Raw genomic sequence first — 16,150 nt, 5'->3', positions numbered from 1 at the left:
CCGAAACACAACCATATCGAAAATCCGATAATGCCCAGTTTGACTCGCAAACCTGGCTAACCCAAATATCCAGAATACCAACAACAGGTATCCGATAAATCTCCAGAACGCCAAAAGCAGGTATCATAACCCGCTCTGATACCAAATAAATTGGTATCAGATAAATTCCGAAAATCCAAAATACGAAACAAAAGATCGTAAAACTGTGCTCTGATACCACTAAATTGTCACGCCCCCAGAAGAGTCCCTGTCCGAGAAAATTTCGGCAGCATCTCCCCTGTACGGCGGACAATCAAAATTTTCTACAAGTACTAAATACTCAGCCATAGGCGGCTGGAATAATAACAGTAATGGAAATCAATCACCACGCAGTTTATATATATATATTCAGCCTCTGGCTGACACAACCACGCAGTAATAATACTCTGACTCGAAATCAACCCTACTCAACTACACTCGTAAAACTCAAATCCGACGAACTCACCTCTTCTGCCGTCCAGGCAGGCATGTAGTAGAATAAAAACCAAATCCAAATCCATCGATATAATAAAATCTATATCATGTCCATAAGCAAATAAATCCAGAACATAACAAGTGCAAACAGTCTAGAACAGAAAAGGAAACCAAACGAAAAACCAATCACATCCTCGAGGTCTGCAGGGACCAGCAACTGGAACTCTCTCCTGACAGCATCAACCTGAAAATATCAACAATGGAGGCGGGGTGAGTCCAACACTCAGCAGGTACAATTGATATGCAAAGTAAAGAAATAACACCTAGCACTAATCATGCGTACAGTCTCCTGATAAAGATAAAGGTAACTACAAACCGAAGAAGACAGGAGAGAATCTGTACTAACCAGGACCCGGTATAAGGACAAACAGTCCGAAAGGTATAGAAGACCTGTATGCATGTCAATCAAGGTATCCAAGCAATGTGCAGCATATAAGTGCAACAAACACAAACACAAACAATAAATGCATCATGCATATGATGCCAATGTCATGGTCACCCCTGACGCCACTCACAACACAAGTGGGACCGAGTGGGTAGGGTGACAACCGTGCACTCGCAACACTACTCCTCGATGAGTGATCGAGTGGGACGGATGTCGAGTACATACGCATTCTACCCCAAATCATAAATGGGGGAGCGCAATGCTCTCAACTCCCGGTACGCTATGACGGGGAGGAATCTCTAACGTGCTACACGCTGCGTCACACTACCCCTGAGCGGATCAACGGAGCACCGGAAGAGTCAAACTGACGTGCTACCACGCTATATCTCGCTACCCATGAGCGTCACAATGGAGCACCGAACAGTGATGAAACTGGCAAAGTGCTCGACAATAAAGGAGCAATCAATCACTCAGCATACAATCATGCGAATGGTGCATGTCACTAAACATGGTAATATATTAAACCAATCTCTGGACATATCATAATGTGCACCAAAGCGAATGAATCATATCAAGGTATCTGATCATATAAGGTATCAAACCTAGGTCCTGACATGGTAAAATATGGTTATATCACTACCCATGAGCATGTGGAATCAGGTACATATCCATACAAGATGTAAACAAACAATCAATCAACAGGTAGCATGTATTGGGCAGTGATTAACCGAAACAAGTAAGAAACACAATTAATGGATCTTGTTAATTTAATTACTAAGCATATCAAAGACAATAAGTCAAAAGTACCCGCCTCCAATAGGAAATGTCAAATCTGGTCCGAACACGACGTCGAGATACTCGTCTCGCGTCAAGGTCCTGTGATACCAACAGAGATATATTTTATTTAGCTAAAATTCCAATATAAATAGCTAAATAAAAAGCTCTGACACTAAATTAGGGTAAAACCCTAATCACATATCCTCAATTTACCTTTTTAAATCTAATAGTTAATTAGGGTTAGCAACTAAATCCCCAATCAACCCATTAGATTAAATCCAAACCTAATTCCCTTACCACATAAACATCTAACTACAAAACGCATCAAATTCCTACCCTTACCTAAATTCACAGCCTTGATTGTTGATCCACACACACGATTTGTTGTTGCCAGCAAAGGTATATTGCTGCTGTAAACAAATAAAACACCAATGTAATCAATTAACCCACTAACATAAGAATTTGCAAACACAGAACCCTACCTGCCTTACCCAAATCTTCTTCCTCTCTGTCAATAGGCTATAGAAATCTGTTGATGCTCGAAATCTTGTGGCCGACGACAATACAGAGGGAAGAAGGCTTGTTTACTGACACTAGGCAGAGGAACAAATTGGCTACCGAATCTGGGCAATTGGAGTAGGGGTATGCACTGCTCCGTCCGGCCTCAAGTGATGGCATCGCCTGGTGCGGCTCGGGAAGGAAGAGTCGGCCGGAGAACTAGGGCTCGACGGCGGCCCGGCGCTAGGGCAAAGAGGTGCGTCGTCGGCACCTAGGGCAAGAAATCGCTCGGCTCCTGCTCGGTGTCAGCAATGCTCGGGCACAAGGGAAACACCGGGGTCGCGATCGGGAACCGAGAACTGGCGGCTCGGTTGCTGGCGGCTAGGGCACAGAATCAGTGAGGAAGAAAAGGAAGTGGGTGGCGGCGAGGAAGAAAGGCTCGGCTTCACCGAGAAGAGGAGAAGATAAAGAGAGGAACCGCCGTGGCCGGCGGTTAGGGCACCGAAGGAGAAGGCACGCGGCGGCGTCGGGGAGAAGAAGGAAGGGTGCGGGAATGAGAAGAAACAAAAAAAAGAAAATAAGAAAATAAATAAGAAAAGGAAAAAGAGATAAATAAATAAATCTTTTCCTCTCTTAAATGGGTAGCCCAAACAGGCTTTCTCGAGGCCCTGTTTTTATCCCCGTGAACTCGTCCATACGAGCTCCGAAAAATTCCCGAAAAATGTCCAAAAATTCCGGAAAATTCCCTTATTAAAAATTATCATTTTTCCGATATTTTACACTTTAAATATGAGTTTTTTTGTTCTTTTGACATTTTATCTTGCACTATATTGGACAAATGTGTGATGCATTAGTGTTTCCTTTGAATGTGGAGTTTATGGATCAGTTTCTAGCAAATCACATACCAGTAGTTGTTTATTTATTTATTTATTTTTTATTCTTTTATGGTTGTGTGGTCTGGTCATACCCAAGTAGTAAGGGATGTTTCATTAATCCCTTTTAGAGTCTTCCAAGCTCTTGCGTGATCAAGCGTGCTTATGTGAGGTTGTGGTAAGGTTTCTCCACCCGCAAAGAGCTATTTGAACTAGCCGAGGTTTTCAGGGGAGTCATCTATTGACGGATCAGGATTGTCCATTTTACGGACAACAGTGGAGTAGGAGTAAGTTATCTTCGAACCATGTTACATAAACGTGTTAAGGTTTGCTTGGTGTTTCTTGTCTTCTAGGGTTTAGTTTTTTCTTATTTGTTTTGTTTTGTATTTCCGCTGTGTACTAATGAGCCTAGGAAGCTACGATTTGGGTGAAAAGTTATTCACCCCCTCTAGCGGATGCAAAGGTCCAAACGCTTATCTCATGTCGTATTAGAGTCACGTCCCAACACTTATCTCATGTTGTATTAGAGTCACAATATATTTTACCTAATGCTTGTACTATTATATTTTTCTTAAATATATTTTGCTTCCATTCCTTTAACTTCTACTACTTAATTCTAGGAGCCATGTATATTTTTCTTTTATTGATATTATGATTGAGGTGTATATCCAACACTACTAATATATGTTAGATAGTTAAACTTTCTCCAAGGATGACCATACAATCTTTACAAATTTTTTTATCTCTCTTCCTAACCATAAGAAAGTCAATTTACGATTTATTACTCTCACTTTTAAACATACTAAGTGTTCTTCTTTTTTATTAAAAAACTGTATTAGCTAGTATAGGGTCATATGATATCACAAAATTTAATATAGTTTTCTCTTATTCATTTCTAATTCTAAACTCATAATCCAACCTTATACACCTTTTGATATTCCTTATTTTTTACTCCGATATATTCATTTAGATCAACTCCTATTAAAATTATTTCTTTTAGTAGAATATTTTATAATATTTCATTTATGTTATCCTAAAATCTTGATTTGATATTTTTATCTAATCTTATTTGAAATTAATGGCATAACTAGGGTCTTCAAATGCCCTGGGCTAAATTACGACAATAATAAAACATACATGTATACTAAATATTTAACAAACATATAACATTTATATACCAATATCCTTTTACATAGTTCAAATTGAATACAAAATACTTAATCTACTTAAGCTATGCTCGACGAGATTTTAGAGTATAAAACTCATCTATTACTGATTCCAAGTCTATTTTTTCAGACAATTGTCGTTCTATGTAGAGAATCATGCAATCGGAAAGTAAATCATCATCCATCTTGTTGCGACGTGTCGTTTTGAGAAATTTCATGGATGAAAAGACTCTCTCTGCCGTTGCAGTTGATACAGGAAGAGTCAAGACAAGACGAATCAATCTCTGAATCATAACATAACTCTCAGCCTTTTTGGTCACAATCATTTCTCTATATAATGCAGAAATAGTAGGAATTTGTTGAAACTCACGATCACAAACTATGTCAAGTTGATAGTGTTCCAATTCAACTCTCAAAGCATGAATTTCTTGTTGAGTAAAATCAGCCGGATAAAATTTTGATGCAAGCTTGTAAATATAGCCCATATTAATTTTTTTAAATAAATCAGTAGGATCCAAAGCTGAACAAAGAGCAAGAAGTTCCATTGTTGCCTCACTGAATCTACAATTTAGTTCCATCACTTGAAAATCTATTGCAGCATTAAAAATATCATAGTGATAATGATGCTCAACTGTGACATGATCCCGTTGTTGACAATAATGATTAACTTTATAACCATAGCTCATATCAGGCATCTCAATATCATGTCGTTCACAAAAAGTCTTTACTTTCTCAAAAAATTCATCCCAACAATCTTCTCTAGATTTTAGAAGGATGGCTTTTGTGGTTGAGACAAATTTTAAAGCATTCACAATGTCTTGTGATTTATTTTGTAGAGCTTGACAAAGAATGTTAGTGGTTTTTAAGATATTTTTGATCAAAAGCAACACAAATACAAATTCAAAACTCATAATTATGTTGCATAAACCATAAGCTTCCCCACGTATTGTACCATTTGACCCATTTTCACTGAGATTTCCAAGGATCTTACAAGTTGTGCATACATGTCTATTAAGTTCCTAACAGAATCATAATGAGAGCTCCGACGAGTAGCACCAGGTCTATGCAATATACCAATTTGATTAGCTCCTGTACCAGACTCACACTCACCAATAGCCAACATATATGCAATCTTTTCTTGTTGAGCAGATTGTAAATCACTAAGACGTTTAGGAGATGAGGTAACGAAGTTTACATTGGAAGTCAAATAAGAAAAGAATTTCCAAATAGAAGGCACATCCTTAGTAGCTGCAACCAATGTTAACTGTAAACAATGAGCAAAACAATGTACATAATAGGCTTATGTACAATCTCTAAGAAATAATGCTTGAAGCCCATTCCATTCACCACGCATATTACTTGCACCATCATACCCTTGTCCCTTCATGTTGTGGATTTGAATATTGTGTTGAACAAAGACGTCAGAAATTGATTTCTTAAGGTTTGCTGATGTTGTGTCCTCAACACTCAAAATCTCAAAGAAACATTCCACCAAAAATCCAGAATTATTAACAAATTTGAAAATAAGGGTCATTTGCTCTTTTTTAGATTCATCTTGAGCTTCATCAACAAGAATACAAAACTTGGCATCTCCCAATTCATCTCGAATCATTGTTCTCACTTTATTAGCAAGAATATGCAATATTTCCTTTTGAATTTGTGGAGAAGTGTATTTAGCATTTTGCGGGGCATTATGTAACACAACTTTTGTAATTTCATTATTTAAATGTGCTTGAAATTTCAACAATTCAATAAAATTTTCACAATTTAAGGAACTCTCTGATTCATCATGACTTCTAAAAGAACATCCTTGAGTTGCAAGTCATAATAAACCTTCAATTGTTGCCTTTAGGCGCAACCTATTCTTTATAATTTCTTCCGTAGATTGAGCATTCAACACTTTGTCAATATTTTACTTTGGTTTCATCAAATCCTGAACACATTTCACACATCTATTATGTGATGAAGACAATGAACTAACATGAATAAGAAATGCACATTTTTCTCCATCATTAACTCTCTTCCAACTGTTAAACCCTTCAGAAACAAGTGCAGAACGAGCCATTGGATTACTTGTATTCTAAAAAAGAAAGCATGGAAAACAATATGCTTTGTCCTTTGAAGGTAATATTCTAGCCAAGGAAATTGTTTGAACCAAACATATTGAAATCGACGATTTTTCTTTCCAATTTTTGTTCTTGGATACTCAATAAGTTTGGGTTGATAAGGACCTGCTTTGATATATGCTCTTCTAATCTCATCCCGCTCATTAACAGAGTATTCACAAATCAATTTCCGTAATCCTGGATCTCATTCAATAGAAGAAATATCAAATTCTTCTTCTCTTTGTTCTGTTGGCCTAGATATAAAATGAGGTTGTAAATCAGAAGTAGAGGATCCAACTGTTGGTCTAAGAGGTATATCACATTGCAATTGATTATCAGATTCAGATTGATCATCTCTTTTCCTAAAAAATGACAGTAATGTTTTTGGCTTTTTATTTGAAGGTTGTTGATGTTCCATTTATAACCTAAGGGAAAAAATAACTACAAATTAATTATTTATAACTTAAGAACAAAAAACAACTACCAATCAATTATAACAAACTCAATCATATTATTCATTTTATGATAAACTCAAACACAAGAATAAATTAATTTATAATATCACAACATTCCCTAGTATTAGAATCATAATTTTCAGATAATTTAAAATTTTAAATAATTTCAAATAAAATCATAACTACAAATCTAAAATTACCTGTGAGGTTGTGATTGCCACTTTAAGATAAAGAGAAGTCCACTGCCTACCCGTAAAATTCAGTGCTATGTTGAAACTTGAAATGCCTGAAATCAAACACAAAAATAAAGGACTTCAAAAGAGAACAAATGTGGGAATTTAGAAGTAAACTTAAGACCTTCAACTTTTTTTTTTCAACCACAACAATCACAAATAATAATGAGTATCACATTTAGATTGACATAATGTTTTAAATTTTTCAGAAATTTAACTTAGGTTGGAAAAAACTTTCCTAAAAAAAATTAGGGCAAAGCGAACAATCTCTATTCTCTAATGGCATTCTGGTAAATTCATCACACACGAAATTCCCATAAGGGTGAAGCAAGGAAGATGAAGGAACCAAAGAATTCACAAAATCATAAAAAAAAAAATGAAGAAGAAGTGGAAATTGCTGTTCTAGAACAGGAGAACGAGGTAAGGTGCCCTGTGCCCAATTCATTTTTGTGTCCCCTATTTCAATTGATTTGGAGAGGCAATAAAAAGGAGGGATTCTTAGTCTTAGGTGAAATTGATGGAAAAGTTGGATTTTGATGAAGGATGAAGAAGACGAAGAAGATGTAGATGGAGATTACCACTTATCAGTGTTTGAAAAGGTATTATAAGAGGCTGAGCGAGGAGAACCGGTGGCTGAAGAAGGATTGAAGGTGGCGACGAATGACGATCACTATCTCGATGTGTCCGTTGTGAGGAGGGTGGCAAAAAAATTGCACTGGACTGAGTGCTCGATGTGTTCACCTGGCGATAAAAAAAAACTAGGGATTTCAGAAATTAGTGTGTTAAAAATTGCTAGGCTGCACTGGGTTTCAGCCCAGTGCAGCCCAGTACTAGCTATGTCATTGTTTGAGCTACATATATTAATTATGTTTATAATTTCTTTTATCATTTTTATCTTAAGAGTTATAGTTCTATGTTCTTTTTAATTTATTTAATTTATAATAAGACTTCTTCTATTTTTATTTTACTATTTATTATATACTATAATTTTAAATTCGAATTCTCTACCGTATCTATTTTCTCTCCTATCTATTTTATCCGTTATTATCTATAAAATATTAATTCTTTGTTTTTAAATGACCGTAATTGTTATATCTATTATTTTATTCTATAATTTTAAATTCGAATTCTCTACCGTATCTATTTTCTCTCCTATCTATTTTATCCGTTATATCTATAAAATATTAATTCTTTGTTTTTTAATGACCGTAATTGTTATATCTATTATTTTATTCTTATGTTCCATTTTTTAAATTTTAGAACTTTTCTATAATATTTGCTAAGTTGTGCTTTTCTCACCTCTCTGAAACTCTTCCTTTCCGGCCCACTTATTTTTTGTTGACCCTTATCCCTTTCTATTCTTCTCCCCATTTTATTTTATTTTGTTTTATTTTATTAAGTTTTGTTTTTTTAATCAATGTTTTTTATCATTTTTTTATCAATTTTATTCTTTTCAATAATTTTTAATTATATATTTATAATTTTTTATTTATTTTTTAGTTGTAAATTTTCGCATCCTCTAACCCACTCCCTTCTCAGCTCCTTCTATTATTTACCTTTATATCATTTTTCATATTCCATATTTTTTATTTTTTATTAAATATTTTATTGACAAGAATGATATACTTAGTTTTTATATTTATAATATGAGATCGGATCCTTTGTCCTTAATTTTCTATCCCCATGTCTCACTTGTCATCTCAAGCTCAGTATCGGTGGCCTTCAATCGTCGCCTCGACCATAACTATATCTTAGAGGAAGTGAACACATGGGGGTCGTCATCGGCGCGATCGACGTCGAAATTTGGCCGAATCTGAGAAGGGACTCAGAGTAACAGTGAAGGAAAGTTTGCTCAGATTCGGCCAAATTTCGATGTCGATCGTGCCGATGATGACCTCACTTCATTCACCTTCTCCTTTGAAATAGTTTTAATCAAGACGGTGGCCGGAAGCCACCGACGATGGGCTGGAGCAACGAATGGGATACGTGGACAGGTGATATTGGGACATGTGACTGGATGTCTTATAATTTTTTATTTTTTTAATAGTAGATTTTAGAGGTTATTATTTGTAAAAAAATTTAAAAGTAAAATATGGATAAAAAATAAAAAAAAATTGATGAAAAAATAAAAAAAAAACTAAAGAAGTAAATAAAATTAAAAAAAATAAAACTAAAGAAGAAAATAAAAAATAAAAAATAAAATAACTTGTTTTTGTTTAAAAAGGGATAAAAAGTCATTTAATAGGCGAGAGAGAGAGGAGAGGCGCTGAGGGTGTGGGAAAAGCAATTATGCTCTATGGCCATATGGCGTGAGAAAAGTAACAACACAAAAGAGCCTCCTACAAATCGTGTATCAAGTCGCGTCTCCTGTCTGCGGCACGGGTGGATAAAGTTACAAAGAGTAAGAACACGAAAGAGTAAACTCCGCCATGGCCGCCTTCTTCACCACCAACGCCTTCGCCGTCCCTTCTCCGTCGAGGACTCGGACTTTGGTTGCAGATATTAACCGTTCTATCCGCTTCCTCTTCCCAATCGACCGTCCCACACACCTATCAAGGAATACCACCTCCGCCTTCAGAGCCTCCCTCATCGATGGCGCCGGAAATGGAGCCTCCGACGCCCCCAAACCCCCCGCTCGCCGAGGCCGAAAGAAGAAATCTGCCGAAACTGCCGCCTCTCCAGCACCAACTAAGAGAACGCGGCGGCGTTCACCGAAAAACCCCCCTCTACGGGAAGATCCCAGCGCAGCGGGAGAGGAAGACGACGAGGCCGACTTCGACGACGGTATCGACTTACCCTACGAGTTCCCGCCTCTGATCTGTTGCTTCGGCGCGGCGCGGAGGGAGTTCGTGCCGACGGTGCGCGTCTCCGAGCGCCAGATGCACCCGGACCAGTACTCCACCTGGAAGCAGCTCCAGTGGGATCCGCCCGAGTTCGTCAGGGCGCCAGGAGGCCCGCCTTCCAACGTCGCTGTCTCCCACGCCCGCCTCGGCGGTCGCGCGGCCTTCATGGGGAAGGTCGGCGATGACGACTTCGGCGACGATCTGATCTACCGCATGAACTTGGAGAAGGTTCGGACGCGGGCGCTGAAGGCCGATCCCACGGCCAAAACCGCAGCTTCCTACATGAAGTTAAAATTCGAGGACAGGGACGATGATGGCGGTGGGAAGAGGTTGCTGGCTGAAACTGCCAGACCTTGTGCAGAGGATTCCTTCTTGAAATCCGACATCGACGTTTCTGTTCTAAAGGAGGTTCGACTCTCTACTAAAATTCTTCAATCCCTTCTTTATGAGCTTTAAAGCAGATTCTTCATTCTAGACCTCGATCTTGTTCGGAGTACCATCTCTCCATGTGTTCGACGAATTTCCTGAACGAAATAATTATCAAGTAGAAAGGTCGAAACTTTTTGCTAAGGAATTCATTCGAAATCTGCAGGCCAGAATCATTCATTTAATCTCAGAAATCTGATGATGTTCATTCTAGTAAGGGTGGAAACATCGCTAAGAAATTCTTTTTGCAATCTGCAGGCTAGAATCTTCCATTTCAACTCAGAAATCCTACTGTCTCCTGCAATGCATCCAGCTTTGTTTCGGGCGATCAAGTTATCCAAGAAGTACAGCAGCAACGTTTTCTTCGATCTGAATCTGCCCTTGCCTCTGTGGAAATCGAGAGATAAGACTCAAGAACTTATCAAGGAGGCGTGGAGCAAAGCGGACCTCATTGAGGTGTCGAGATCGGAGATGGAATTCCTCTTGGACGAAGAGTACTTTGAGAAGAAGCGAAACTACAGACCCCAGTATTACAGTGAAGACATCGAGCAGACCTACAACAGGAGGAGCTATCACCATTATACTCGCGAGGAAATCGCTCCTCTTTGGCATGATGGGATAAAGATCTTGTTTGTGACCGACGGCACGCTTCGCATACATTACTACACTCCCAAATTCGACGGGGCAGTTGTTGGGACTGAGGATGTGCTTATTACTCCCTTCACTTGCGATAGGACCGGTTCCGGCGATGCTGTGGTTGCGGCGATCATGAGAAAGCTAACGATACATCCAGAGATGTTCGAGGAACAGGATGCGTTGGAAAGGCAGCTCCGATTTGCAGTCGCTGCGGGAATTATCTCGCAATGGACAATTGGCGGTGTGAGAGGGTTTCCGACGGAGAGCGCGACTCAGAATCTGAAAGAGCAAGTTTATGTTCCTTCAATGTGGTAAAGTTCAAATCCGGCGATGTGATAAACGAATATAGTGACATGTTGATTGTTGCTGTGGCGACGCCGGGTTTCTCAGGCCGACGGTTACGACGGTGACGTTGTCGTTGATCTGACTTGCGAGCGCAATTTATTGATTATTGTTTTAACGAAAGTGATTAGGTGTCTGATTCAATGTTAATACATTAAGATATATATTTTTTATTTTATCAATATTTTCATATTATTTAGGTGGCGTTTGTTTAGGGGGTTAGGAATGGGGGAATGGATTCATTTCTAAATTTTGTGTTTGGTTGATGGGAATGAAATTAAGATTTTAAAATGAAATCTAAAAATTTGGGTATAGAGAAAATCCACCTTCTCCCTTGGGTTTTGATGAAATGAGAATGAGAATGAGAATGAGAATTAAGTTTTAGACGAAAATACCTTTAATATATGATACAACGGATCTTGGGGCTCAAACGGAGATATGAGAAAAAAGGAGGGGCATTTTGGTCATTTCAGGTTTTGAGGGTTTTGGTATTAGAAGAGAGGGAGGAGGCTTCTTCGGGCTGGGTTCCGCCGCTGCCACCAAGAAGAAAGGTCTTCTTCTTGGTCCTTCGCTATCGCCGCCGGAGATATTTGTCGGCGACAATCGTCTTCGGGGCCACCTCCTCCCTTCTCCGTCGACACCGGTGCCTCCCATCGTTGCAGTCGGCGCCTCACGCCGCCACCTTCCATAGCCGCAACTCCTCCTCCTCGCGCCGCCGCCACCGGTTATACTTGGCGCTGCCTTCCTCACGTAGACGCAGCCCGCCCTCTGGCGTTACCCATGCTCTCCCTTTTCCCTCGCCGGCAGCAACCTCCAGCGGCCACCTCCCCTCTTCTCCGAGGTTGGCGCCCCCCTTTGTCGTCTCCGACACCGATGACACCTTTTGTCGTCTTCAGCGACGGCCAAATCTGAGGTTCGTAGTCCTCTTCCTTCCCGATGGCTCTGTCGCATCCAGCGACCTCTACCGTCGCTTCCAACGACCACTGGCTCCACCTCTAGTGGCCGCTGCCACCCTCCGATGCCACCTCTGGTGACAAACACCAATAGACCCACGACCTTCGTCGAAGGCACAGCGCCGTCGTCGCTGTCCGGCACTCCTATCGGGTGATGCGCCGGCTCTCGAGTCACTGCTAATCCGACCTTTGGGTTACTGTTATTGCCCTTTATCTTTGTGACCCGCGTTTTGCCTTGTGTGCTGTGTTTCAGCCACCGAGCAACTGTATTTCGTATCGCTATTATGATTGTGAGTTATTGGTATTAGTCGACCTGCGTGCCGTGTCCTGGCCTGCAAGCCACTGCGATATTCTGGCTTAGGAATCGTCGTCGTATTTCGGCTGACATACCGCCTTTTGGATCCATGCTGCACCGGATTCTATGTCGTCGCTCCCAGATCCGACTCTTCAGCTGACCCACATTCATCTACCCTAAAGGGCTGCGACGACTCGATCAGCATCGCAATCAGCTCACTGATCCATCCGAGGGCGCCCCCCGGGGCCAGGGAACCACCTCAAGCATCGGGGTACCAGGGATCGGGGCAACCCGGTTGCTGGATGCAGGCACTATTGACCAGAGGGCTTCTGACGACTTGGTCAACACAGAAGACAACTCACCATCCGGATTGTGAAGATGTGGTCAACATTCCAGACACGTCATTCCGACATTTTCGTCTTCTCAGATTCGCGACATGAACAGTATATTTGTTCAATTTTTATTTTATTTCACTCTCCCTCCTTGTTCTCTCTCATCATACTTTCTCTCTTCTAATTCTATATCACACTTTATCTCTTAACATACTTTCTCTCTTATAATTCTCTCTCATCATACATTCTTTGCCATTTTCTTTCAGTATTCTCTCCCTTCACACAATCTCTCATTCTATATCACACTTTATCCCTTAATAGGGATGTAAATGAACCGAACCGAGCCGAACAATATTAGGCTCGAGCTCGGCTCGTTTAAGTTATATTCGGGCTCGAGCTCGAATCGAACTTAGCTCGACTTGTTTTGGAATTATCAAGCTCGCGAACCGTTCGAGCTCGGCTCGTTATTAACTAGATTATCAAAGTTAACGAGCCTAACTCGTTAAGCGAGTTCAGGCTCGTTTTTGGGCTCGTTTTAGAGCTCGTTTTTTGACTCATTTTAAAGCTCATTTTAAGGCTCGTTTTAGAGCTCATTTTTTGACTCGGTTTAAGTCTCGTTTTTTTAACTCGCGAGCCTATAAACGAACATGTTCGCAAGCTCACGAGCCGAATATCCTTAAGCTCGAGCTTGGCTCAATAAAACTGTCGATCCTGAAATCGAGCTCGAGCTCGGTTCTATAAGATAAATGAACGAACTCGAACGAGCTTTTTACCAAATCGAGCTCCGAATAGCTCGGGAATCGTTTGGTTCATTTACATCTCTATCTCTTAACATACTTTCTTTCTCCTCAATTTCTCTTACCATACTCTCTCTCTCTCTCTCTTTGTTCTCTTCCATCACACTCTCTATCTCCTCATTTTATCTTATCACACTTTCCCTCTCTTCATTTTTTCTCATCACATATTCTCTCTCATCACACTTTCTCATGATACTTTTTCTTTTCTCAATCTCTCATTTTTCCTTATCATACTTTCTCTCTCTTTATTTTTTTCTTATCACTCTTCCTCTCTCTTAGCACACTTTCTCTCTCATCATACTTTTTCTCTTCTCAATTTCTCCTATCACGCTCTCTCCTCATTTTCTCTCATTATACTTTCTCTCTCTTTATTTTTTCCATCATACTTTCTCTCTTATCACACTTTCTCTCTCATCCTATGTTTCTCTCACATTCAACTTTCTCTCTTATATAATTTTTTTCTCTTATTTTCCTCTAAGGGTAAAAAAGAAAATTTAAGTTCATTTCTATTGAAAATATTCAACTAACCAAACATTATTTTTAAGAATGATACCCAAGCTCATACTCATTCTCATTCCACAATACTATAATATTTATTCCTATTCTGATTCTTAAAAGAAAAACAAATATCATCTTAATATAAATTTATGACAATCTAGATAACCGATGTTCAATTAATAATTCGGTTATTGTCCCCGTGAGTTATTCTTCTTTGTCATTTATCCTTTTCAGCTAAGATGACTATGCTGAACGTATAAGATACTCCGGTCTAGAATACTCGATTAAATAGTTGGATTCTTAAATTATTAAAAAAAATTCTATCAGGGACCACCGAGTCCTGACTCTTGACAACAGTAGAATATTTAAGTATTTATGATAGTATCCTATAGTAAATTTGTATATTTTTTTTAATAGAGCGCATAATTAAAGGATATTAATTTTCTTGGCTACCTACTATTATGAGCATTTCTTAATTTATTTTATGATTGATGAAAAATTTTATAGGATCAAGTTAATTTTCAAAGATTAATTGAATTTATCATTCTAATTTTTTTTTAAGTATATTTGAATCTCCAAGACCAGCTAGATTTATTATTTGTCCAATGCCTGATTTGTGGGATTGGATGGTCCTTCTAAATTAATTTTAGAAGACTCAAACACCTATATTTTATTATTTAATTAAGAATTTATATCCTTTAATAATTACTTTTAGTAAAATATAAAATAAAATTATGCGAATAGTTTTTTCCTTTTATATTTAAAAAAAAAAATAAATTTTATTAGTAATTTTATTTGATTATTTTTATATAAAAATATAGACTGTCATGATTCCCTTTAGTAATGTATCTTAGGTGATACGGTTAGTGATGGAGGGGCCCAAGAGGAAAGGATTAGAAAAGTCCAGGCTATGTGGCGATCAAAAGTCACGAGGAGGTGGCGGTCAATAGTCATGGCGACTTGGCGGTCAAAAAGACAGGCTGACAGGGCAGTCAGGGCTCAGCATAGGCAGAAGCGAGTCGGAAGCGGTAGAGCTGATCAGAAGCAGCCCGAGCTACAGGCCTGCAGTAGAGGGCCCGGAAATACAGAGCACAGAGGCCGGTCAGAAGCGGCAGAGCTGATCAGAAGTAGCCCGAGCTACAGACCTGCGGTTGAGGGCCAGGAAGTACAAAGCGCAGGATGCAAGTGGGTATCGGCAGAGCTAAGCAGAGGCCAAGAACTGGAAGTATAGGCCAATGGATCGGAAGCGGCAGAGCTGAGCGGAGTCAGCTCGAGCTACAGACCTGCGGTTGAGGGCCAGGAAGTACAAAGTGCAGGATGCAAGTCGGTATCGGCAGAGCTAAGCAGAGGCCAAGAACTGGAAGTATAGGCCAATGGGTCGGAAGCGGCAGAGCTGATCAGAAGCAGCCCGAGCTACAGACCTGCGGTTGAGGGCCAGGAAGTACAAAGCGCAGGATGCAGGTTGAAGATCAGCGTAGCTATGTCTAGACAGTTAGGGCTGCAGGTCTGCGAGTTGGAGGCCTGGAAATGCGAACCACAGGTGCAGGCTGGTGCGGGGACACAATGGATCGAAGGAGCTAAGTAATACGGGTGCAGAGAATCTCAACGGTCCGTCAGGGGTAATCATTACATACCAACGATGCGGGTGAAGGCGAAGGTTCCTGAAACGAAAAGATGCCCTCATAGCCAGTAGTAGCCTGCCAGCTGTCCCTCATTACAGGACAAAACCCAAGTGCGAAGGTGGAGGTTCCTAACAGAAAGATGCTTTCACAACAAATAGCAGCGCGACAGGTGTCCAGGACTAGAGGACAAAGCCGGGCGTCTAACGTTTTCTGACAGGGGGGCAGGTTCTAGCAGGAGGACGCATAAAAGGGGAGAAATCCCTCGTACGCAGGTACGCGCACACACTCCCTCGTCACTTTTTTTCACAACTGTTTTCCTTTTCTCCTTCTGTCTGTTTTTTTCTGGGGAAAAAGGACCTGACTTGAGCGTCGGAGGGCCTGATCCGGGGACTTTTTCCCTGG

The 16,150-nt window shown here is 39.9% G+C and overlaps 1 protein-coding gene and 1 long non-coding RNA gene across 3 annotated transcripts; one reads left to right on the top strand and one right to left on the bottom strand.

The window, feature by feature from the left end:
• Positions 1–679: 679 nt before the first annotated feature.
• On the bottom strand, positions 680–2,610 carry LOC121990490. Of its 2 annotated transcripts, none has more exons than XR_006114609.1 (3): positions 2,167–2,610; positions 2,018–2,085; positions 680–697 (listed from the first exon to the last, which is right to left on the bottom strand). It is a non-coding gene; the product is annotated as an uncharacterized LOC121990490 (long non-coding RNA). The 2 variants fall into 2 exon arrangements; XR_006114610.1 differs by having other exon boundaries at positions 681–697; positions 2,158–2,610.
• A 6,731-nt stretch (positions 2,611–9,341) lies between these two features.
• On the top strand, positions 9,342–11,443 carry LOC121988582 (fructokinase-like 1, chloroplastic). The gene is made up of 2 exons (XM_042542075.1): positions 9,342–10,255; positions 10,532–11,443. The coding sequence occupies exons 1-2, from the start codon at positions 9,434–9,436 to the stop codon at positions 11,222–11,224; spliced, it is 1,515 nt and encodes a 504-aa protein (XP_042398009.1). The 5' UTR covers positions 9,342–9,433; the 3' UTR covers positions 11,225–11,443.
• The last annotated feature ends 4,707 nt before the right edge of the window (positions 11,444–16,150 follow it).

Source organism: Zingiber officinale, chromosome 6B (assembly GCF_018446385.1).
Source record: "Zingiber officinale cultivar Zhangliang chromosome 6B, Zo_v1.1, whole genome shotgun sequence".
In the NCBI taxonomy this organism is placed as follows: Eukaryota; Viridiplantae; Streptophyta; class Magnoliopsida; order Zingiberales; family Zingiberaceae; genus Zingiber; species Zingiber officinale.
This window is presented reverse-complemented; position numbering and strand designations above follow the sequence as displayed.

What these genes read in the sequence shown, in the direction of transcription:
- LOC121988582 (XM_042542075.1), top strand. Translation starts at nt 9,434, where the DNA reads ATGGCCGCCTTCTTCACCACCAACGCCTTCGCCGTCCCTTCTCCGTCG. An exon ending in ACGTTTCTGTTCTAAAGGAG is followed by an intron (nt 10,256 to 10,531) that starts GTTCGACTCTCT and finishes TGCAATCTGCAG; the next exon opens with GCTAGAATCTTCCATTTCAA.